This window comes from Mobula hypostoma, chromosome 31, assembly GCF_963921235.1.
Source record: "Mobula hypostoma chromosome 31, sMobHyp1.1, whole genome shotgun sequence".
In the NCBI taxonomy this organism is placed as follows: domain Eukaryota; kingdom Metazoa; phylum Chordata; class Chondrichthyes; order Myliobatiformes; family Myliobatidae; genus Mobula; species Mobula hypostoma.
Genome location: NC_086127.1, coordinates 7394950 through 7418707, shown reverse-complemented (window position 1 = coordinate 7418707; position 23758 = coordinate 7394950). Strand labels below are relative to the sequence as shown.

The window sequence follows — 23758 nt, the reverse complement described above, 5'->3', positions numbered from 1 at the left end:
ACCTCCAATCTTTGTATCATCAGCAAACTTGCTGATCCAATTTACCACATTATCATCCAGATCATTGATATAGATGACAAATAACAATGGACCCAGCACTGATCCCTGTGGCACACCACTAGTCACAGGCCTCCACTCAGAGAAGCAGTTCTCTACCACCACTCTTTGGCTTCTTCCATTGAGCCAATGTCTAATCCAATTTACCACCTCTCCATGTATACCTAGCGACTGAATTTTCCTCTGAACTAACCTCCCATGCGGGACCTTGTCAAAGGCCTTACTGAAGTCCATGTAGACAATATCCACTGCCTTCTCTTCATCCACTTTCCTGGTAACCTCCTCGAAAAACTCCAACAGATTGTTCAAACATCATCTACCACGCACAAAGCCATGTTGACTCTCCCTAATAAGCCCCTGTCTATCCAAATGCTTGTAGATTCTGTCTCTTAGTACTCCCTCCAATAACTTACCTACTACTGACGTTAAACTCACCGGCCTATAATTTCCCGGATTACTTTTCAAACCTTTTGTAAACAACGTAACAACATGAGCCACTCTCCAATCCTCCGGCACTTCACCCGTAGACAGCGACATTTTAAATATTTCTGCCAGGGACCCCGCAATTTCAACACTAGTCTCCTTCAAGGTCCGAGGGAACACTCTGTCAGGTCCCGGGGATTTATCCACTTTAATTTTCCTCAAGACAGCAAGCACCTCCTCCTTTTCAATCTGTACAGTTTCCATGGTCTCACTACTTGATTTCCTCAATTCCATAGATTTCATGCCAGCTTCCTTAGTAAATACAGACGCAAAAAACCTATTTAAGATCTCCTCCATTTCCTTTGGTTCCGCACAAAGCCGACCACTCTGATCTTCAAGAGGACCAATTTTATCCGTTACAATCCTTTTGCTCTTAATATACTTCTAAAAGCTCTTTGGATTATCCTTCACTTTGACTGCCAAGGCAACCTCATGTCTTCTTTTAGCCCTCCTGATTTCTTTCTTAAGTATTTTCCTGCACTTCCTATACTCCTCAATCACCTGATTTACCCCCTGTTTCCTATACATTTCATACAACTCCCTCTTCTTCTTTATCAGAGTTGCAATATCCCTTGAGAACCAAGGTTCCTTATTCCTATTCAATTTGCCTTTAATCCTGACAGGAACATACAAACTCTGCACTCTCAAAATTTCCCCTTTGAAGGCTTCCCACCTACTAATCACATCATTGCCAGAGAACAAACTGTCCCAATCCACGCTTTTTAGATCCTTTCTCATTTCTTCAAATTTGGCCTTCTTCCAGTTCAGAACCTCAACCCTAGGACCAGATCTATCTTTCTCCATGATCAAATTGAAACTATTCATGTTACGATCACTGGAACCAAAGTGTTCCTCTACACAGACTTCCGTCACTTGCCCTAATTCCTTTCCTAACAAGAGATCCAATATTGCATCCCCTCTAGTTGGTTCCTCTATATACTGATTTAGAAAACTTTCCTGAACACATTTTACAAACTCTAAACCATCCAGACCCCTAACAGTATGGGAGTCCCAATCAATGTATGGAAAATTAAAATCCCCTACCACCACAACTTTATGTTTCCTGCAGTTGCCTGCTATCTCTCTGCAGATTTGCTCTTCCAAGTCTCGTTGACTATTGGATGGTCTGTAATACAATCCCACTAATGTGGCCATACCTTTCCTGTTTCTCAGCTCCACCCATAAGGACTCAGTAGACAAGCCCTCTAATCTGTCCTGCCTGAGCACTGCTGTAATATTTTCCCCAACAAGCAATGCTACTCTCCCACCTTTCATTCCTCTGCCTCGATCACATCTGAAACATCGGAACCCTGGAATATTACGCTGCCAGTCCTGCCCCTCCTGTAGCCAAGTTTCAGACTGTGGCTGTGTTCCTTTAAATCTTCCTCGTTTCCCTCCACGACCTCACACACCTGCGCAGTCCTGACTCTCTCGACGCCGATGAAAAAAACCGAAAAATTTAAGAAAGGCTTCCTCCACACTCACGCTCCGAATCTCAGTCTTCTTTCAACCAATTTTCTCTGATTCTATTGTATATCTCTGTTCTACTGTGAATTACTGGTAGTGAATCTACTTCAATAATGTATTTATATTGAACTTTGACGATGGTAAAGGAATAAATTTCACAGGACTCAGGTCTCACTGATAATACAGGGTGGCCTTTTAAACAGAAAAGCACTGAGAGTAAATCTCGGTAAAGTTTACAAATCCATATTAAAACAGTGAGCGTGAAGGCAGACACCGGAAATTAAAAAGATTATGATTAGTTGACAGGATGGGCTTTTCTCTGTGAGTAGGGTGAAGTAGATTTCTGAGAGGGATTTTGCATCAATCTGGCCACTGCAGAATTGGACAGCATGGGCCTCAGGATTATGGTCAGTCTGTGACACAGTGGACACAGAGTGTATAGTCTAGCTTATCGGACATGGTGTAATCCAGTGGCTGGTCTGTGTGTAACAAAGGGGACCGGGAGGCGTGTGACCCAGGGAGATATTTGCTTGTGGTAGTTAATCCCAGTGATATTTCCCGGTATCACCTGCAGTTGTGCCATTAAGATCCCCTGATCTTCCGAGTGTTCAGTTACTGCATAGCCACGGATCTTATTACTGTGTCTATCCTGTTCTTTTTCTGGGAGTCGATGTGTCCAGTCACCGGCTTATCGGGTTGGTCACGTGGCAGGAAGTACGGTTCACGTTCACCAGCACAGTCCCACTCAAACTCTGGTCAGTAGAAGTCTCCGGTCAATTAATTGCAGCCACCCATTTTGAATCTTTGTTTTGCTCCGCTCTGAATCACTCCACTATAACCTGCAATTCATCTTTAGTCTTAGGTGAGAAATTAAATCGGGTACGGAGAGATCTCAAGAGATATTTTCCAGACCGATCATCGAGGAAAGATGATCGGGACAAGGGAAACAAGATAACCAAGCAGGGTCAGATTGAGAGGAATGTCCCAATGGAGTACGGTCCGGCCGCAGAGGATGGGGAGAAAAGTCGGCCCAGAGACAGTGGCGTCAGAGACACTGATCCGGAAGCTGGAACCAGCACAAGTGAGGCGACTGCTTGGCAGCTCAGAAACTCATTAAACACGGAATTGTCAAGTGTCCGACAAGGAGCAGGTGAGTCAAATATGTGGGTGATGCGTTCACACATTGTGGCAGGGAGGAGGGAACATGTGAGACCTTCTTAGGGGGATGGCCACAGGGGACAGATAATTGTGCGGCTGTGGTAAATGTGGTGTCGAGGGGCATACGTGAGTGAGAGGAACCCGTTACTCACATAGCATTGGAGAGGGATGGGAACAGACAAGTCCGGAAAGCGTTTAATTAGAGTAAGGGGAAATATGAAGCTATCAGGCAGGAACTTGGAAGTACAAATTGAGAAGAGGTGTTCTCAGGGAAATGTACGGCAGAAATGTGGCAAATGTTCAGGGGATATTTGCGTGATACTCTGAATAGGTACGTTCCAATGTGACAGGGAAAGGATGGTAAGGTACCGGAACATGCTATACAAAAGCTGTTCAAAATCGAGTCAAGAAGAAAAGAAAAGCTTTCCAAAGGTTCAAAAAATAGGCAATGACGGAGATCTGGAAAATTATAAGACTAGCAGGAATGAGCTTATGAATGAAATTAGGAGAGCCAGAAAGGACCACGAGAAGGCCTTGGCGAACAGGATTAAGGAAAACCCCAAGGCATTCTACAAGTATGTGAAGAGCAAGGGGATAAGCGTGACAGAATAGAATCAATCAATTGTGTATGGAACCGGAGGAGATAGCACAGGTACATAATAGGTACTTTGTTCCAGTATTCACTACGGAAAAGGCCCTTGGCGATTGTAGGGATGGTTTACAGCGGACTGAAATGCTTGTGTATATAAGCATTAAGAAAGAGAATATGCTTTAACTTTTGGAAAGCATTAAGTTGGATAAATCACCGGGACCGGATGCGAAATACCCCTGTCAGCTCTGGGAGGCGAAGAAAAAAATTGCTTAATGATGTTTGCACCATCAAGCTTTGCATCCTCAGAGGTTCTGGAGGATTGGAGGGTTGCAGATGTTGTTCCATTATTCAAGAAAGGGAGTAGAGATAGCCCAGGAAATTATAGACCAGTGAGCCTTACTTCAGTGATTGGTAACTTGATGGAGAAGATCCTGACAGGCAAGCTTAACGATCATTTGGAGATGCATAATATGATTAGGAATAGCCAGAATGGTTTCGTCAAAGGCAGGTTTTGCCTTACGAGCTTCAGTAAATTTTTTGAGGATGTGACTAAACACATTGATAAAGGTGGAGCTGTATAATGATTTCAGTAAGGTATTTGATAAGGCTTATTGAGAAAGTAAAGAGACATGGGATCCAAGGGGACCATGCTTTGTGGATCCAGAATTTGCTTGTCCACAGAAGGGAAAGGGTGGTTGTAGACGCGTCATATTCGGTATGGTGGTTGGTGACCAGTGGTGTGCCTCAGGGACCAGTTCTGGGACCCCTTCTGTTCATGATTTTTATAAATGCCGTGGATGAGAAAGTAGAGGGATGGGATAGTAAATTTGTTGATGACACAGAGATTGGGGTGTTGTGGATAGTGTGAAGATGTTATAGCGGGACATCGATAGGATACAAAACGGGACTGAGAAGTGGCAGGTGGAATTCAACCCAGATAAGTGTGCGGTGGTTCATTTTGGTAGATCAAATATGATGGCAGAATATAGCCTTAATGGTAAAGCTCTTGGCAGTTTGGAGGATCAGAGGGATCTTGGGGTCCGAGTCCATAGGACACTCAAAGCTGCAGCGCAGGTTGACTCTGTGGTTAAGACGGCAAACGGTGTATTGGGATTCATCAACTGTGAGATTGAGTTTAGGAGCCGAAAGGTAATGTTACAGCTCCAAGGGACCCTGATCAGACCCCACTTGGAGTTCTGGTCACCTAACTGCAGGAAGGATGTGGAAACTATAGAAAGAGTACAGTGGAGATTTACACGGATGTTTCCGTGTTTGGGGAGCCTTAAGAGAGTCGATTGAGTGAACTTGGCCGTTTCTACTTGAAACGACAGAGGATGAGAGATGGCCTGTTAGAGGTGTATAAGATAATGAGAGGCATTGATCTTATAGATAGTCAGAGGCTTTTTCTCACGGCTGAAATGGCTAACACGAAAGTTTTAAGGTGCTTGGAAGAAGGTACAGAGGGGATGCCAGGGGTAAGCTTTTTTACGCAGAGTGGTGAGTGCGTGGAATGGGCTGTCGGCGATGGTGGTGGAGGTGGATACAATAGGGTCTTCTAAGCGACTCCTGGATAGGTACATGGAGCTTAGAAGAGAGAGGGAATGGGTAAACCTACGTAATTTCGAAGGTAAGGACATATTCAGCACGGCATCGTCGGCTGAAGGGCTTGTATTGTGCGGTAGGTTTTCTATGATTCTATGAAATGCTGCTGTCCAAATGAAGAGAGCATTTCTGGATGTGAAGTAAAGGAAATGGAGCTGTCTGGATGAATAGCGCATTTCCGGGATGTGAATTGAGGGAAATGCAGCCACCCAATGGCGATAGTATCACCGGGAAGCGAAAATCACTGACAGTCCCAGCATTTATTGTCCACTCTAATTTAAACTGTGTGAGTAGATGCGTTGCGGACTGGTCATGTTATAGTGGTCCTCACTGTAAAGTAATGCCTAGGGCATTCTTGGGTTGGTTTTAAGGCCTTTGTTGGAGATTTGGAGAAAATCTGTGTTTGAAGCTGAAGACGGGTGAACACTGAGATTGGAGACATGATGATTTTGCTGGGTGCTGTGAGAGCGATGCAGACAATGGATGTTTGAGATGTTGTCCACTTTCTCCTTTTCATATTGGCAGGTCCAGTGTCTACGATCTCTGACCTCCGGGCACAGCGGGATGAATATCAACTTTACCATCGGACAATGTTCTACAGGAACAAATTGAAAGAAGCTATTGAAGAAGGGGTTGAACCACTCAGTTGGATGTTGACAAAGGAGGGACACTTCAGTGCACAAGAACATGCAGTGAGTGTATTTAGTGTTTTCTCACAGAACTGTTGGTATCTATGTTTATAGATGCACCGTAGAAAGCATTCTTCTAGGGTGCATCACAACCTGGTATGGAAGTTGTCCTGTCCAAGACCGAAAGAAGCTGCAGAAGATCGAGAACACGGCGCAGCACATCACACAAACCAATCTCCCGTCCTTGGACTCACTTTACACTGCACGCCGTCGGAGCAGTGCTGCCAGGATAATCAAGGACACGACCCACCCAGCCAAAAGACTTTTCCTCCCTCTTCCCTCCGGCAGAAGGCTCAGGAGCTTGAAGACTCGTACGGCCAGATTTGGGAACAGCTTCTTTCCAACTGTGATAAGGCTGCTGAATGGATCCTGATCTGGTCCGTACCCTCCAAATATCTGGACCTGCCTCTCGGTTTTTTTGCACTACCTTACTTCCCATTTTTCTATTTTCTATTTATGATTTATAATTTCAGTTTTTAATATTTACTAATTTTAACTATTTTTAATATTTTAATGTTTAATATTTGCAATCCAGGGATTGTGGAGCGCAGAATCAAATATGGCTATGATGATTGCACGTTCTAGTACCAATTGTTTGGCGACAATAAAGTATAAAGTATAAAGTATAAGTATCAGAGGGAATAGTGATCAAAATTAATCTCCAACATGTCGTTCGACATGGCAATGACTATTTGTTCATTAACTTGTCTCCAGAAGATCTGATTTCAGCTGTAAAGATCCAGTTAAGGTGGGGAGCCCTGGGAACTGCAGGTTCAGTGTCATCATTTCCTCTCACATCTGCTGTATTTATCGGTGTGGCCTAAGAGCAGGGGCTGCATATCCGGACTGTTGAACAGGCATTCAGTTTAAAATGAATTTCCCATCTTACCAGGACCGTCTGACAAAGTCACCCGAGTTTATTAATATAGGATGAATATCAAGATGTCAGATTGTAAGTTGGGCCAATTGTCCTCACTGCAGTCTCTGAGGGATTGTAAGCTTAGTAACCAAACCTGCTTCCGTTTTCATCAGAGTTCCCAAACAATTCGTAACTGCCGATTCACAAAGTAATTGAAAATTAAATCACAGCACCAGGCTCTTTCGCCAGACAAGAATGCCAAAACATTTAAACGGCCCACTCCTATCGACCTGCTCCCGGACCATAGCTCTCCATACGCGTACCATCCACATACCGATCCAAACATCTATTAACCGTTCAAATCCAGCTTGCTTCCAACTCTTTCGCTGTTAGTTCATTTCACACACTCACGGTGAAGAAGTTCCCCTCATGTTCCCCATGAAATGTTCACCTTTCACCTTTCACCCTTAACTGTTGACCACTTGTTGTACCACCCGAACTTAGTGGAAAGAAGCCTTCTAGCATTTACCCTTTTTATACCCCTCATGATAAATTTGTATACCTCTATCACATCTCCCCTCAACCCTCTACATTCCAGGAATAAAATCCTAATCTATTGCATATTTCCTTATAACTCAGGTCATCCAGTCCCTGCAACATCCAAGTTAAATTTTATCTGTACTCTGTCAAACTTATTTCCACCTTCCCTGTATGCAGGTGACCAGAACTGCACGCAATATTGTAAATCTACCTCAACAGCTTGTATCGCAAGTTCAAAATAACACCCCAGATCCTGTAATCATCTGAATCCTGAGACAGCCGCACCGACATTAACTAACATTCTGTTGTCTTTACCCATCAATCATAAGACCCTAAGGCAGAGGAGCAGAGGTCCATTGATTTTGTCCGCCACTCCTACATCGATGATTTAATATGCGTCTCAACTCCATTCTCCTGGTTTCTCCCCGTAAACGTAGACGACCTGACTAATCAAGAACCTACCAACCTCCATTTTAAATATATCTAATGACGTGTCTGTGCCGATGAAAGTTACAGATTCACTATCCTCCCGTTAAAGAAATTCCTCCTCATCTGTTCTAAATGGAGGTCCCTATATTCTGAGACTGTGCCCTTTGGTTCTAGACTCTCCACTGCAATGAACATCCTTTCCACAGAAAATTCTACATGTTTATCTAAGTTTCGAAAATAGATTATGTCTTCATTATTTGTACAAACGTGCATTCCCATATAATTCCCTATACGATATTCAAACTGCCACTGCTTTGTCCATTTTCCATACAGTCTATCTACTCCGGTGAACTCCGTGCTTCTCAACGCTTTCCGCCCCTCCACATAGCTTCGTATTGTCCTCAAACTTGGCCATAAACCCATCAATTCCGTCGTCGAAATCACTACCATATAACAAGAAAAGAAACGGTCCCAAAACCCCTGCAGAACAGCACTAGCCACCGGCATCCAAAACGAAAGGCCCACTTTGTTCCTTTGTTGCTTTGCCTCCTGATAGTCAGCCTGAAGTCGAACGAGAAGAAAAACATGGATCCCATCTCTATGCTGGTGTCTTTCCTGCCCTTACCGGGTAGGCAGTCTCATGTGCGGCACCTAGTCAAAGAAGTTATCTTTAGCCAGCACTTCTCCCACGCCTTTGTCAGCTGCAATACCGATACGTCTAACTTTACCACCTCCCTCTCAACCTATGCTGTGAGCTCTATTACATTGTGACCTCTGACACCTGAGACTTCATTTACCTGAAGCTCCTTAATGAAATATGGTACAAAGCACAACACCAAATCCAGATTCGCCTTTACCATCGTGGCCTCAACCAGAAGTTTCCCTTAAAAGCATCTTGTAGACATTATACAAATTCCCTGTCTTGTGATTTAGCACCAGCTTTATTTTCCAAATGCTAAATGTATATTGAAATCACCACCATGGCTATTTTAAAATTACCCTTTTTACAAGATTAAAAAAAACTATCTCCATATCCTGACTACTGTTTGAAGTCTTGTATCTAATTTCCATCCGGCTTATTTTGCTATTCAAGTCCCTAAACTTTACCCACAAGGTTATCCAAAACGATGTCACCTCTTTCAAGAATATTTTTTTTAATATCAGAGACGATCCAAGCCTACCAGCCTATCTTTTCGATACAAGATGTAACCTTGGATTTAAGCACAAAACTATGAACTTCTTTCAGCCGCGATTCAGTGATGTTTTCCATCCATTTTTTCTCTCTCGCTCTCCCCTTTCTTGTTGTCACATCTTGTTGATGTAATGTTGCACATTGACGGATCGAGGAAATTAATCTTCTTGTGTCTATTGCAGAGTGTCAGTGAGCCTTATTCTTGCGCGACATTGATTTTGAATTTCCCTCAGTTACTGCGTTTCTGTTAATGACACAACACAGAGATTACTGAGAGGATGAGTTGGCAGTCCCAGTGACTGCACCTGTTCTGAACCTACTGTAGCAATCAATTCACATTTCCTCTACATTCTCCATGTCTTTCTGTTCGGCTACACAATAAATTCATTGTTTCCTTTTTATAGGAAGTCACTGAACTGGCAGAGAAGGGAAACCGGGCAGAGAGTTCCACACTCTTCGTCAGTTTGGTGATGGGGAAAGACTCGTGGGCCCGGAGGGCGATGTGGGAATCCTTTGCGAATATGCAGACTGAGCTACGGAAGTTGGACAAAATACTGAAGGAAATACAGGAGCTCGGTATGTTAAAGCCACGCACTGAACGCAAACTCACATTGAAATAAACAGTTTTAAGTGCAATAGCACGGTTATCATGAGAGCTTTTTTTTTATTATTTAAACAGGCCCGGATCCACAGGAACACATAAATATTAGCCGAGAATTACCCACTCAACTGAAAGGTGAGTGATGTAATACAGATTTCAAACCACATCTCAAATGTTATACTGTGGTTGGCAGAAGCTGTGATATAGTAAAAATAAGTAGTTGAATTACAGTAAATATATATGTGTACATTAAATAGTTGAATTAAAATAGTACGATACCAGAAATGATAAAAAAAGAGAGATAGAGTCCATGGGTTCAATGTCAATTTAGAAATCGGATGTCAGACGGGCAGAAGCAGTTGCTGAATTGCTGAGTGTGTGCCTTCACGTTTCTGTACCCCCTCCTGATAGCATCAATGAGGGTCCTTCATCGTGGACGCCGCCTTTCGGAGGCACTGCTCCTTCAAGATATCTTTGACAGTACGGCAGCTAGCATCCATGATAAAGCTGACTAATTTTGCAATTTTCTGTAGCTTCTTTTGATACTGTGCAGTGTCCCTCATACCAGACGGCGATGCAGCCTGTCAGAATGTTCCTCCTGAACATCTGTAGATGCTTTCGAGTGTTTTAGGTGACCATCCAAATCACTTCACACTCCGAAGTAAACCTAGCCGCTGTCTTGCCTCTTTTATAGTTGCGTCGTTATGTTGGGATCAAGTAACATCTTTAGAGATACTGACACCCAGGAACTTGAAATTGCTAAATCTCTCTACTTCTGATTCCTCTGAGGACCCATTCGTATTCGTTCATCTAACTCTCTCTGAAGTCCACAATCAGATATTCGGTTTCAACCATAAACCATTTGCTGATCTCTGGATTCAAGTTACCATTCAGAGAATGTCTCGTTGCAGCCTGAATATGCTACAATGTATTTTTCCACTAATCCAGCAGTTGGTTCTGCGAGAGTTTCACACTGGCCCAAACGCACTAGAAATCCCCGCACACCCCAGGCAGGTTCCTGATAGTCTGTATCTTACAGTACAGGTGACTTTTTTATCCTCAGATCTTTCAAGCTCCAAAACACTTCCTCCTTCTTTAGAATACTGCACTCACTTCTGCCCTGGGATGCTTTTGACATAGTAGCATATTGCTGGTACCTTCCACGGTGAAGTCCGACGGATAATGGCTGCTGAGTTCATCCGCTATTTCCTTTTCCCCCATTACTACATCTCCAACATCATTTTCCAAGTATCGAATATCTACTCTCTCCTTTCTTATACTCTTTATATATCCAGGAAAGGAAGAAAAAAAGTTTTGTATCTGCCTTTTACTGTGGACCATATCCATTCTTGTGTATATCTAGGACTATCTTGAACAGGCCTGTCATCGTTGCATCGGTGACCATCCAGGAAGTACATTCCAGGCACCCACTTCTTTGCAAGAACAACCAAACAAAAAATAAATAACTACCCACATGTTCTTTGAATGTGCTCCGCCTCGCCAAAATCAAATGCCCCCTAGTGTTAGGCATTTCAGGCTCCCGACTATAACTCTGCCTCTCTTAATCTTATACACCCCTATCAGATCTCTCCCCAGCCTCCGGTGTAAACAAACCAAGTTTCTTAAGCCTCTCCTTGTAACCCATGCCCTCGAATCGGGTAACATTTTGGTGAACCTGTTCTGCACCCTCTCCAATGATTCAGAAAGTTGGGCCATCAGAAGACCCAGGAGAAGAATTAGTTCATTCGGCTCATCGAATTTGCTCTGCAATTCCTGTCAGCGCCACTGTCCTGCCTTCTGCCTGTAAATTTGACGCCCTTACTAAGGAACTTATCAACTTGCGCTTTAAATATGACCAATGACTTGTCCTCCGCAGCCATCCATGGCAAAAAAAAAATAGAACATAGAATAGTACAGCACAGTACAGGCCCTTCGGCCCACAATGTTGTGCCGACTCTTAAACCCTGCCTCCCATATAAGCCCCCACCTGAAATTCCTCCATATATCTGTCTAGTCGTCTCTTAAACTTCACTACTGTATCTGCCTCCGCCATTGACCCAGGCAGTGTATTCCACGCACCAACCACTCTCTGAGTAAAAAACCTTCCTCTAATATCCCCCTTGAACATTCCACCCCTTACCTTAAAGCCATGTCCTCTTGTATTGAGCAGTGGTGCCCTGGGGAAGAGGCGCTGGCTATCCACTCTATCTATTCCTCTTATTATCTTGTACACCTCTATCATATGTCCTCTCATCCTCCTTCTCTCCAAAGAGTAAAGCCCTAGCTCCCTTAATTTCCGATCATAATGCATACTTTCTAAACCAGGCAGCATCCTGGTAAATCTCCTCTGTACCCTTTCCAATCCTTCCACTCCTTCACCTCATTGAGGTGACCAGAAATGGACACAGTACTCCAAGTGTGGCCTAACCAGAGTTTTATAGAGCTGCATCATTACATCGCGACTCTTAAACTCTATCCCTCGACTTATGAAAGCTAACACCCCATAAGCTTTCTTAACTAGCCTATCCACCTGTGAGGCAGCTTTCAGGGATCTGTGGACATGTACCTCGAGATCCCTCTGCTCCTCCACACTACTAAGTATCCTGCCATTTACTTTGTACTTCTTAGCCCAGTTCTGCATTCTATCAATGTCCCCCTGCAATCTTCGACAATCCTCTACACTATCTACAGCACCACCAACCTTAGTGTCGTCTGCAAACTTGCCAACCCACCCTTCTACCCCCACATCCAGGTCGTTAATAAAAATCACGAAAAGTAGAGGCCCCAGAACAGATCCTTGTGGAACACCACTAGTCACAATCCTCCAATCTGAATGTACTCCCTCCACCACCACCCTCTGCAGGCAAGCAAAATAATCACACATTCATCACCCGCAATCGAAAGAAATTTCTCTTCATTTCTGTTTAAAAGTGACTTACTTCTTTCCCACTCCTCGGCCATACTCCCTGGCCTTCTGCCCGTAACAAATAAGAAGAACTCTAAATATAAATACATATAATAACAAGGTAAAACATATCTTTTACCTAAAGGAGAAATCACAGATGACCCATCAAAACCTCGTCCTATTACATGCTTATAAACGATATATAAAATTGCAACATCATGTATCTCGCAACTAATCATCACTCATTGGATAACTACAATATACTTGCAGAAGAGCAGAAACGATGTCATAAGGGTATGAGAGGATGTAAAGAACAACTAATAATAGATCCTGCAATTCTAAATCAAGCCCGGAGAAAAGCAGAAATCTCTCATGTTGTTATACTGATTAGCAAAAATATTTGATTCTGTCCCACACTCATGGTTAACAGAAGTTCTTAAAACATGCGCAGGTTTTGAAATTCTGTGAAATTCCTACATCTGATGAAGCATTGGTGTGCTCTAATCACTGCATCTATTAACAACCAAAATCAAACAGCGTTATTAAAATAAAGTGAGGAATTTCTCAGAGTGACTGTCGAAGCTCTCTGCGGCCGTGCTTAGCTTTAAAACCACTCTCTAATTTATTAAATTGGTTGAAAATACGATACCAATTCAGCAAAAGACTAAATGATTTAAACGTTGAAATGTTGACACACCTATTCATGGATGACTTTAATTAATACTCTCCTTCATCAGTAAATCGAAATTAATTAATTCAAAACAGTGGAACTATTTTCGAAAGGTATAAACATCAACTTTAGAGTAGATAAGTCCACAATATTCAGCAGATTCTGGGGCGCCATTAAGTCGGCACTTGAACGAGCAGCTTCGATGGAAATGGTCACATATTCCGGTTTCAGACGGCAACAGCTGAAATCCATAGCTACAGCTATGTGTAATACAGCAATTTACATCGTCTTAAGGTGATTAAAAATCAATCACTACTCAAAGCCGACGAATCTCGAACAGCAGTCTGGAGTCGCATGTGCAGTTCCCCTTTAAGACAGCAGAAGAGAGGACGCCGCGTTGTATTAAAAGTTTTTTTTTTAGGAGACAAGGCTACAGACTTCCAGAACCGACTATTATCCAGCGAGCGTACAATCGCTGGTAAATAGAATCGAAGATTCCTATCCCAGAGGGACATTCGGTCACATTGTGTTTTCTGCTTCATGGAGACTTAGATATCTCCCGCCAACCCAGATGCCGTGATACAGCTCGCTGGCTTCACATTCGCAATCAGGGTAGGACTGTGGAGTCTTTCAAAGGCAGAGGAGGTGGAGTATGCTTCATTTTTAACTCCCTGTGGTGCTCAAACGTGGTTGTTTTACCCCAGTCATGCTCACTCGACCTGGGACATCTCACAATCAACCGTCGTCCCCTTTGGGAATTTTAAGCAGGCCGGGTGAAAAGGTCTTGAAGAGTTAACACCAACACATCACGTGTGGAACCAGAGGAGCCAAGATACTGGGGCACAGTTATACTGCCATCAAGACTGCTAACTGTACCATCCCACGTCCGCTTGTCCACTTTTTGGAAGTCTGACCGCCCGGCTGGACTTCTACACTCTGACTACAGGCAGAGACGGAAGACCACAGCAACAGTACAGAGGTATAAGAAGGGATGGACAAGGGAAGCACAGGAGCGGTTGCAGGACTGGTTTGTGTCTATGGGCCAGACCGTATTCAGAGATTCATCCTCGAATTTGGATGAGTACGCCACATTTGTCACTGGTTTGATTAAAACCCGTGTAGATGAGTGTGTGCCAATGTAATCGTATCAAAAGTCGTGTATGAACCAGGAGATTCGTACTCTGCCGAGGTCTAGATCTGTGGCATTCACGCCAGAAATCCAGGAGTATACAAGAAAGCCAAGCATGAGCAGCAGAGGGCGATCTCAGGAGCAAAATAACAATTCGGATAGACGTAGAGGGGGGATCGGATGAAGCCGGTCTGGGAAGAATGGCAGACCATTACATCCAACAAAGGGAAAACTAACCTGAATGGCAGGGATGCTTCATTCCCAGATGAGCTCTACGGCCGTTATGCACACTTTGAAGGGGAGAATTAAACGACAGCGATGAGGGGCTCAGCAGCACCCAGCGAGACTGTGATCTGTCTCGGAGGCTGACTTCAGAAAGTCTTTCAAGAGGTTAAACCATCGCAAGCTCAGAGGCCCCGATGGTGTACTGGGTAGGCATCTGATAATCTGTGCCAACCAACTGGCGGGCGTGCTCAAAGACATTTTCGATCTATTATTGCTGCAGTTGGAAGTTCCCACCAGCTTCGAAAGCGCAACAAACGTACCAGTGCCCAAGAAGTGCAGGGCGACTATAGTCTATAGACTATAGTCCCTCAATGACTATAGCCCAGTAGCGCTCACATCTACGGTGATGGCGATAATACACTCCTGCCTCAGCAAGGACCTGGACCCACTCCAATTTGACCATCGCCGCAATAGGTCTACAGTGGATGTGATTTTATTGTCTTTTTGTGAGGCCTTGGATCACCTGGACAATACCAATACTTATGTCAGACTGCTTTTTAACACTATCATTCCTACAAGTATGGTGAAAAGCTCCAAAACCTGCGGCCCTATACCTTCCACAGCAACTGGAACGTCAGCTTCCTCAACGAAAGACCACAGTCTATATAGTTTGCAAATAACATCTCCACCTTGCTGACATTCAAAACTTGCACACTTCAAGAATGTTCTCTTTAGCCGACTACTCTACCCTCTCAGTATCAATGACTAGGCACAGCTGACATACCATGTATAAATTTACTGACGACATACTATTGCTGGCCGAATTTTAGACGGCAACGAGAACGCGTAGAGGAGCAAGATGTATAAGCCAGTTGCAACAACAATCTTGAACTCAACATCAGTAAGACCAAAGAATTGATTGTGGACTTTAGAAGGGGAAAGGCAAGGGAACAAGCAATTGTCCTCACAGGGGGATCAGAAGTATAAGCAGTGAGCAGTTTCAAGTTCCTTGGTGTCAATATCTCCGACGATCTATCCTGGGCACCAACATATCGATCTCGTTACAAAGAAAGCGAGATAGCGGCTATATTTCATTAGGAGTTTGAGGAGACATTGTGTGTCATCAAAGAAAATAGCAAATTTCTGCAGATGTACTGTGGAGAAAATTTTAACCGGACGCAACTTCGTCTGGTATTGGGAGGGTGGGGGTGGGGGTGGGGGCTACCGCAGCACAGGATCACGATAAGCTGCAGAAAAGTGTAAACGCATCAGCCCCTTCGTGGACACTAATCTCCCCGTCGTTCAGGACATCTTCAAGGAGAGATGCCTGAAAAAGGCGGCATCCAACTTTAAGGGCCCCCATAACTGCAAGCCCGATTTAGTTTTACAGTAAGGAATCTACAAAGTATAATACGAACGGTCCATTATTGCAGATAGGGCAATCCATAAAAAAACGTCAGGATAAACAAGCAAGAACAATTTACGAAATAGATGGAACCTTTACATGCACACATAACATGCAGAAGTCAATTAGAGAAAAACACCAGAATTGTGTTGAATTAAAAAAGGAAATAAAAGACTGTGGAACCTGAACAGAGTTTATATTGTTCCAATAGCAATATCTACAACTGATATCATCCCAGATGCACCTCTCAATAGCATTAAACAATTAGTCTGGCCCAGCAATACTTATGTGTGTCTCCAGAAAGCCATAATACGAAACGCCACTCGTATAATCCAGAAGTTCCGAGAAATTGAGAAATGAGTGTGCTTGCCTGTGCCCGTAACCCAGCTTTTACCAGCATGAGTTGAGAAAAGATACAACATACGATAATAATACTTATCAAGGTCCTACAAAATCTGATGAAGCATTGGCGTATAATACTTACTGTGTCTATTAACAAACACAAAAAGAACAATCAAAATAACCCGATGCATTTTTCATAGTGATTCTCTAAGCCCACTATGGTTTTGTCCAGCTTGAAGCCCGCTCTCTAATTTATTGAATCGGATGAAGATCGTGTCTCAAATCAGAAATAATCAAGTGAAACATACATCTTCTGTACATGGACGATGTGAAATTATGCACTCCTTCATCAGTAAAGCTGAAACAATTAAATAAAATAGCAGATGTATTTTTGAGAGATGTATACAAGAACTTTGGATGAGAAAACTGCAGAATATTGAACATAAAGATGCTGCCCGACTTGAGTATTTTACGCATATTCTGCTCCTGTTTCGATGCAGGATGCAGTGGCCACCTGTGAATCCCCGGTGAGCAATTTGATAAAATGCACACTGTCCTGCTCTCCATATTTCCACACCAGATCACTTGCTAATGATGCAAACAATGCTTTAAGAATAGTGAAATGTTGTAAAGGAAAATTTCCACAGAAGTGAAGTCAGAATTGCAATAGGATATCAGGGGAATGTTCACCTTCACACGGAATTAGTACCAGAATATGAAGAATGAATGCTAAGTATTGAATTAATTCATGTAATCTCTACCTCTGAATATCGTAATGCATTTACAAAGTTTTTTGTGAATTGAGCCATTTACCATTTTGACTTTGTTCTCTGTTCCCATGTAAGATGTTCAACAGAAACACAGGGAGACTCTGCGGACACAAACTGAAACACTGAGAGTAAACACGATCCTGATGAGGGAGAAGGTGAAGGGTTTCCAGCTGGTTGATCGATACGCTGAGCTCACAGTCATTTCTACTGTTCGAGACCGGAGACTGGTAGAAAACGAGGAGTGGAGAGAGAAACATCTCTGCGGAGAGCTGGAAAAAATCGGGACTGATGAGTTGTTCCAGAGCAGCTTTTCCCGGAGTGAAATCAAATCTGGGAGTTCGGCAGCAGTGGTCGGAGGCCCGGGAATTGGGAAAACAACAATGGTGCAAAAGATTGTTTATGACTGGGCCACGGGGAAAATATACCAACAATTCCAGTTTGTCTTCCGTTTCAGATTTAGGGATTTAAACTCCATTAACTGTAGAATAAGCCTCAGAAAATTGATTCTGGATCAGTATCCTTACTTCGGGAATTTCCTGAGAGAGGTCTGGAAGAACCCTGAAGGATTGCTGTTTATACTTGATGGTTTGGATGAATTCAAGCACAAAATCGATTTTGCTGACGAACCCAATCACCAGTGCCCAGATCCTGAGTCGTGGTGTGAAGTGTCGGACATTGTGTACAGTTTAATCCAGCACAAGCTGCTCCCAGGGTGTTCAGTGCTGGTGACCACCCGTCCTACCGCGGTAGAGTTATTGGAAAAGGCTAAGATCAGTGTCTGGGCTGAAATCCTGGGACTTGTTGGTGATGAACAGAAGAGATATTTCTACAGACACTTTGAAGATCAGAAGGTGGCGGCAGCTGTTTTCAAACACGTGAAGGAGAACGAGATCCTGTACACCATGAGCCACAACCCCTCCTTCTGCTGCATTCTCGCTCTGGCACTGGGCCCCTTATTCACACAAAGAGTAAGGAACCCTCAGCGAGTTCCCAAGACCGTCACCCAATTATATTTCTACTATATTTTCAACATCCTGGAAAATCACGGCTGTGATATTGAGAACACTCTTGATGTGTTATTGGGAGTTGGTCAGATGGCTTTCGCAGGGGTGTCTGAGAGGAAGATTGTGTTTACAGATGAAGATTTGATCGAGTACAATCTCCAGCCTTCCCAGTTCCTGTCCGGGTTCCTGATGGAGCTTCTGGAAAGAGAGGATTCTGCCTGGGGTGTGGTGTACACATTCCCACACCCCACCATCCAAGATTTTGTAGCTGCACTCGCACAATTCCTGACTCTAGATCCCGGGGATATCCTGACATTTCTCACTGTAGCCCACAACACGACAGACGGGCGATTTGAGGCATTTCTCCGTTTTGTTGCTGGTCTCTCCTCCCCAATGACAACTCGGGTTCTGGAAGAGTTTTTGGGTCCGTCTCCTCATCAAACACCCCGCCGGGTGATTGATTGGGTGAAGGAAGAAGTTAAACGCCAGAGTGGAAACAGATGGAGTGAAGCCGGTAAAAGCCTCCTGAACACAATGTACTACCTGTTTGAGTCTCAGGATCGTAGACTGGCTCAGGCCGCACTGGAATCTGTGGAAAGTCTTTCATTCAGTGGAATGACAGTGACCCCGGTTGATTGCGCGGTCCTGTCTCATGTCATCGGACTCTGTGATACAATAAAACTCCTAGATCTCTCTAGCTGCCATATTCAGGGTGAAGGATTCCAGAGGCTGGGACCCTGTCTCCATAAGTGCCAAGATTTGAGGTAGCTTGATTTATCTCTCACCGCGATCTGTGAAACTGTTCGATCGTGTTGTTTCAACGTGAAAGGGATTTGTGTAAAACTGAGAAAAAATCAGGTTGTGAAGAATTGTAACAAATGTCCAGGTGACCGGCCAGTAATTCCCCAAGGATGGGAGGCTTCTGTGGTTCCTCTCAAATGGATTTGGGGACTTCATCAAATTAGTGAGCAAGGACCATTGATTTAATCGTAGTAAGTCACAGGAGTGGCCGTTTTTCTCGCGGCCTGTGACGAGACCATTGACAATGTCCCTTCTCGCTGTTACTGGCACCCAGGCCGATACTGACTGCAGCCGGTGGGTCAGATATTCTCACCCTATTCCCAGTGAGGGACAAGAGAGGGTCAGAGCACTGACCCAGTGAGAGGGAGAGAAATACCTCAGAGAGACTGTCCTCCTCCTGCCTTTCCCCGTGTGTGACTTCCTCCATTACTCCACCGTGTGACTTTGCTTACGACCAGATACCCAATCCCCGTGACGGCATCTCCTCTCCGGAATGTGGGCCTCAGTTCGGACAAACCTTTCCCGTGCGATCGATGTTCACATCATTTCTATTTGTCGGATCTGCTTTCTGCATTGCTATCCTCCTGCGGGATTTCCCTGCACTACTCCCATTCCTGCTGTGGAGATCTCCGTTCCTCGACCCCCTTTCTCCTGTTGGGATCTCTCTTCCTTTGTCCCGTATCTCCGTTCCCCATCCCCTTGCCTCATGTAGGGATTTCTCATCCCCATCCCCCCTTCCTCCTGTCGGAACCCTTTTCCGCCTTTCCTCTGGTTGGTGTGTCTTCCGCCATCTCCCATGGATATTTTGTCACCCACATCTCGTCCTCGCCTTGGGAATTTCTCCCACCTTTCAACTCTGACCGTCTCACATCAGGAAAGTTTTTGTATCCGTCGGGGAGTGAGACAGAATATGGAGAGTTTACAGGGTCACGCCGACAGTTTCAGTTCCTGACATTGGGTGATTACCCTGGAGCTGCGCACTGAGGGACATTGACAGACATGGGAAATCCGATCAGTGATTTTCTGAAGGGATTAATTTTTCCTGAAATATCCAAGTGATGAAATTCTCTCAGACAAGCGGTTTCAATAGTTCATCAATTTGTCTGTTTGTGTTTAGTCTTGGGGAGAATGACCTGGGAGATTCAAGAGTGAAATTGGTGTCTGCGGCTCTCAGTAACACAGAGTATAAAATACAGTACTATGTTTACAGTCACTGGGTGTTTGACACTGAACATTAATGTGATCAGTAATTGTATTACTGATAAACACTGGGGATTTGCACCGTCTCCTGTCTCTCTGTGTCCCTCACCCTCAATCTCTGTCATCTCCAGACTGAACGATGTCGGTCTCACAGATTCTGTTGTCGAGGATCTCGTCTCCATTCTCAGTACAAACCGATCACTGATGGAGCTGAAGGAGAATAAGCTGGGAGATTCAGGAGTGAAATTGGTGTCTGCGGCTCTGAGGAACCCGGAGTGTAAAATACAGAAACTGGGGTAAGTACCAGACTCTGGGAGATGGTGTTTACAGTCACTGGGTGTCTGACAGTTTACATTAATATGATCAGTCATTGTGTTATTGATAAACACTGGGAATTTGTACCGTCTCATGTGTCTCCGTGTCTTCACCCTAACTCTCTCTTTTCTCCAGGCTGTGGGATGTCGGGCTCACAGATTCTGGTGTGGAAGATCTCGTGTCCTCTCTAAGTGCAATCCGATCACTGACGGAGCTGAACCTGGGTGGTAATGACTTGGGAGATTCAGGAGTGAAACTGGTGTCCACGGCTCTGAATAACCAGAAGAGTAAAATACAGAAACTGGGGTAGGTACCAGACTGTGGGAGATTGTCTTTTCAGTCACTGGGTGTCTGACACTGAACATTAATATGACCAGTAATTGTGTTACTAATAAACAGTGGTGATTTTTACCGTCTCTTGTCTTTCTTGTCCTCAACCCTCACTCTCTCTCATCTCCAGGCTGTGGTATGTCGGTCTCACAGATTCTGGTGTCGAGGATCTCGTCTCCGCTCTCAGTACAAAACGATCACTGACGGTGCTGAACCTGGGATTAAACTCGCTCACAGACCGATCTGTCCCTGCTCTCTGCAGCCTCATACAGTCCCTCCCGAGACTGAAACAAATCAAGTGAGTGTTTGTGTTAATGTTCAATGTGATAAAATATCAGTCGATCTGCGGGGTTTCTGGTGATATTTATCTGTGAGTTTTGTTAAAACAATAACTCCAGTACCCTATTGCTGACACTTGTGTAATCTGTTTATTTCCTTTTTATTCTTCCACCTGTTGAAGGCTGGATGGGAACGGATTCAGTCGTACCAGGAAGAAGGAATTGCTGTCTCTGGACGGTCCCAGACCCGGACTGACCGTGATCCTGTGAGAATCTGAATGTGTGAACATTTTGGCCGATTTCCCACCCTTCCCTTTAATAGCCACCCTGCCCTTTAATGCCCGCCCCCCAGGTTTAATTCGCAACGGTACTAACGGATCTTGTCACCAGCCGACTCTTGTGTGACGTCAGAGGCGTTTCCACAGTTACGATTGCGCTGCGTGTCAGCGACTCCGCCGGTTGTCCGCGTCGGAGCGTTCCCCAAGTGACACCCTGTGGATATAGACTGACAGGAAGAGTCCGCGGGCCACCCGTCTTCCGGGGTGGAATTATCCATGGAGAGGATTATTTTGCTCCCTTTGCTGAGGACGGTGCAATCCGCTGTGTGGTGATATAAAAGTGTTAAATTGACAAATGCCTCGGTAGTGACCCTGGATCTGTGGCGATCTCGAACACTGCCTCGAAGTGTAATTTTATAATCATCGGCTCCCCATTGCAGAGTGATGGTGAGAAACGGGACTGATAATTATTCAACCTGTCACTCATTGTCGTCTGTCAATGAATTGTTTGTGCCTGTGAGTAAATCGGGAGAAGTTCATTTATTCCCGCACGTTAGCAGGAATTGTGTAATTTACATTTGTCATGATTAAATCAACAAACCGCTGTAGTTTCCAGTCGTGGTGTTGAACTTGAGTCCGATTTGAGGCGAATCAGTGACCTGAGGTTACTGCTGTCCCCCGCAGCCCGGGCAAACCGACAATGGGCCAAAGCCTCTCACACTAGCACAGCAGCGTCTCACGTCCAGGCTGAGGGAGGTCTGGTGGGATGGCCCCCCAACTCCTGCTAACCCCGCCCTCTCCTCCTTCCCGCCACCTGGGCTCTACCGCCCCACCAGCCGCGCGCGCTCCTTGAACCCCACCACTCGCGCGCGCTCCCCTCGCGTCCGCTGCCCCGTGCGCGGACTCTGTCCAACCTATTCCCACTGCGCAGCCCATAATCTGCTTTTTTCTAGCATCCCTTTACCGATCTGATAGTCTCGTAAACTTCACTAATATATCTCTCTCAATCACCACTCTCCGCAGGGAATTCTTGTCACAAACCACTCCCCGTTAAAATAAAACACCTTCCGTAAATCGTCTTCCACTCATCCTAAATTTACGTGCCTATCTTAACATCTCTTAACATTTCCCAATGTTTCTGCCTCAACCGCCAACCTAGGCAGCACAGTCCAGGTACTCACCGCTGTCTGTGTAAGCAGCCTGCACTACACATGTCCTTTGAAATTGCCCCCATCTCACCCTGTACATACGCCCTCTGCTGCTTGGCATTTCAACGCTGGGGAAAAGATACTGTCTGTCTTATGTATGGGGATTCTTCTTTTATGTTACTGCTAAGGCTAATAAAAATGGTTCTTTGCTATGTTAGAATAAAATGGCTCCTCTGTGATGTTAACTGCTGAGACAGTTGTTCTCTCTCTAGCAGCTTGTTTGGGTTATAATTACTGATAAAGAGAATTGTATTCATTTGCTAACCAATTGGGATAGATGTTATTCTTTCTTTTGTGTCTGTAAGCTACTGTTTTCGCGGGCTTTGGGGCAGAAGGCGCGACGGGGGCAGTGAGAGGATAAGCGATGCTGTAATTGGGCGACGGAACGGACCCCGAGCGGGAGTCCAAGGCCCAGAGTCTTCGGCGAGGAGAGGAGACGAGGACAGACTCGTGTGGGGCGTCTGGTCGACCACCGTGGCTGGTCCCAGACGGCGGGTCGAGAGGGTGGGAGGGGATCGAATGGTGAAAAGAAGACCCCGTTAATTGAGCTCCAACTGGCGCCTTTTACTTTCCTTTTATATTGTATCTCCATTAATTACATATTTCCAGTAAGATCTGTAGAGTGTAATCATTTAATCGCATATGGTGTACTGTCTGTTATTTGGTGGGGTGGGGTACATCACACAGCATCCACGCAAACTTGATTACCCAGTTTGGCGGGGCCGAAGGCTGCTTCCCCTAGACTGAAGCGAGCAGAGCGATTACCAGGAGGCTACACTTATATCTCTATGGCTCTTACAATCTTACAAATCTACTCTCAGCATTCTCCGCTCCAGAGAAAACAACCCCCGTTTGTCCAAACTCTCGTTCTCGCACATGCGCTCTAATCCAGGCAGCATCTTGGTTAACGTCTTCTGCACCTTCGACAAAGTATCGACACCCTTCCTCTGATTGGGCCACCAGAGTTAAATGTATTACTCCAGGTGCAGCCTCACTGGAATTTTGTAAAGCTCTCTGGGCTAGTATTTTTCCGGTTGTGCATCAGCTTGTCAAATGCCTTCTGAAAATCCAAGTAAACAATATCCCCAGACACTCATTTGTCTGTTACTAGCTGTTATTTCCTCCAAAAAAAAAGCAACATATTTGCGTGGCAAAATTTCTCATTAGGGAAAGCATGCAGACTTCGGTCTATGTTCTCATGCATCATGAAACCTCATCCTCCAACAATC

General features: G+C 44.6%; 1 protein-coding gene across 3 annotated transcripts in view; it reads left to right on the top strand.

Moving 5' to 3' along the window:
- Nucleotides 1-23004, top strand: part of LOC134340002 (NACHT, LRR and PYD domains-containing protein 3-like) — a 44877-nt gene extending 21873 nt beyond the window's left edge. For 2 of the 3 annotated variants that reach the window (XM_063036866.1, XM_063036865.1), the window contains exons 4-12: nt 2864-3157; nt 5885-6051; nt 9473-9644; nt 9748-9804; nt 17191-18883; nt 20252-20416; nt 20571-20741; nt 20896-21063; nt 21226-23003. In XM_063036866.1, the coding sequence (XP_062892936.1) occupies nt 2864-3157; nt 5885-6051; nt 9473-9644; nt 9748-9804; nt 17191-18883; nt 20252-20416; nt 20571-20741; nt 20896-21063; nt 21226-21313 (2975 nt within the window). In that variant the 3' untranslated portion in view covers nt 21314-23003. Of the gene's footprint in view, nt 1-322; nt 2763-2863; nt 3158-5884; nt 6052-9472; nt 9645-9747; nt 9805-17190; nt 18884-20251; nt 20417-20570; nt 20742-20895; nt 21064-21225 lie in introns of those variants that run through there. The other variant, XM_063036864.1, reaches the window with a different exon arrangement.
- The last annotated feature ends 754 nt before the right edge of the window (nt 23005-23758 follow it).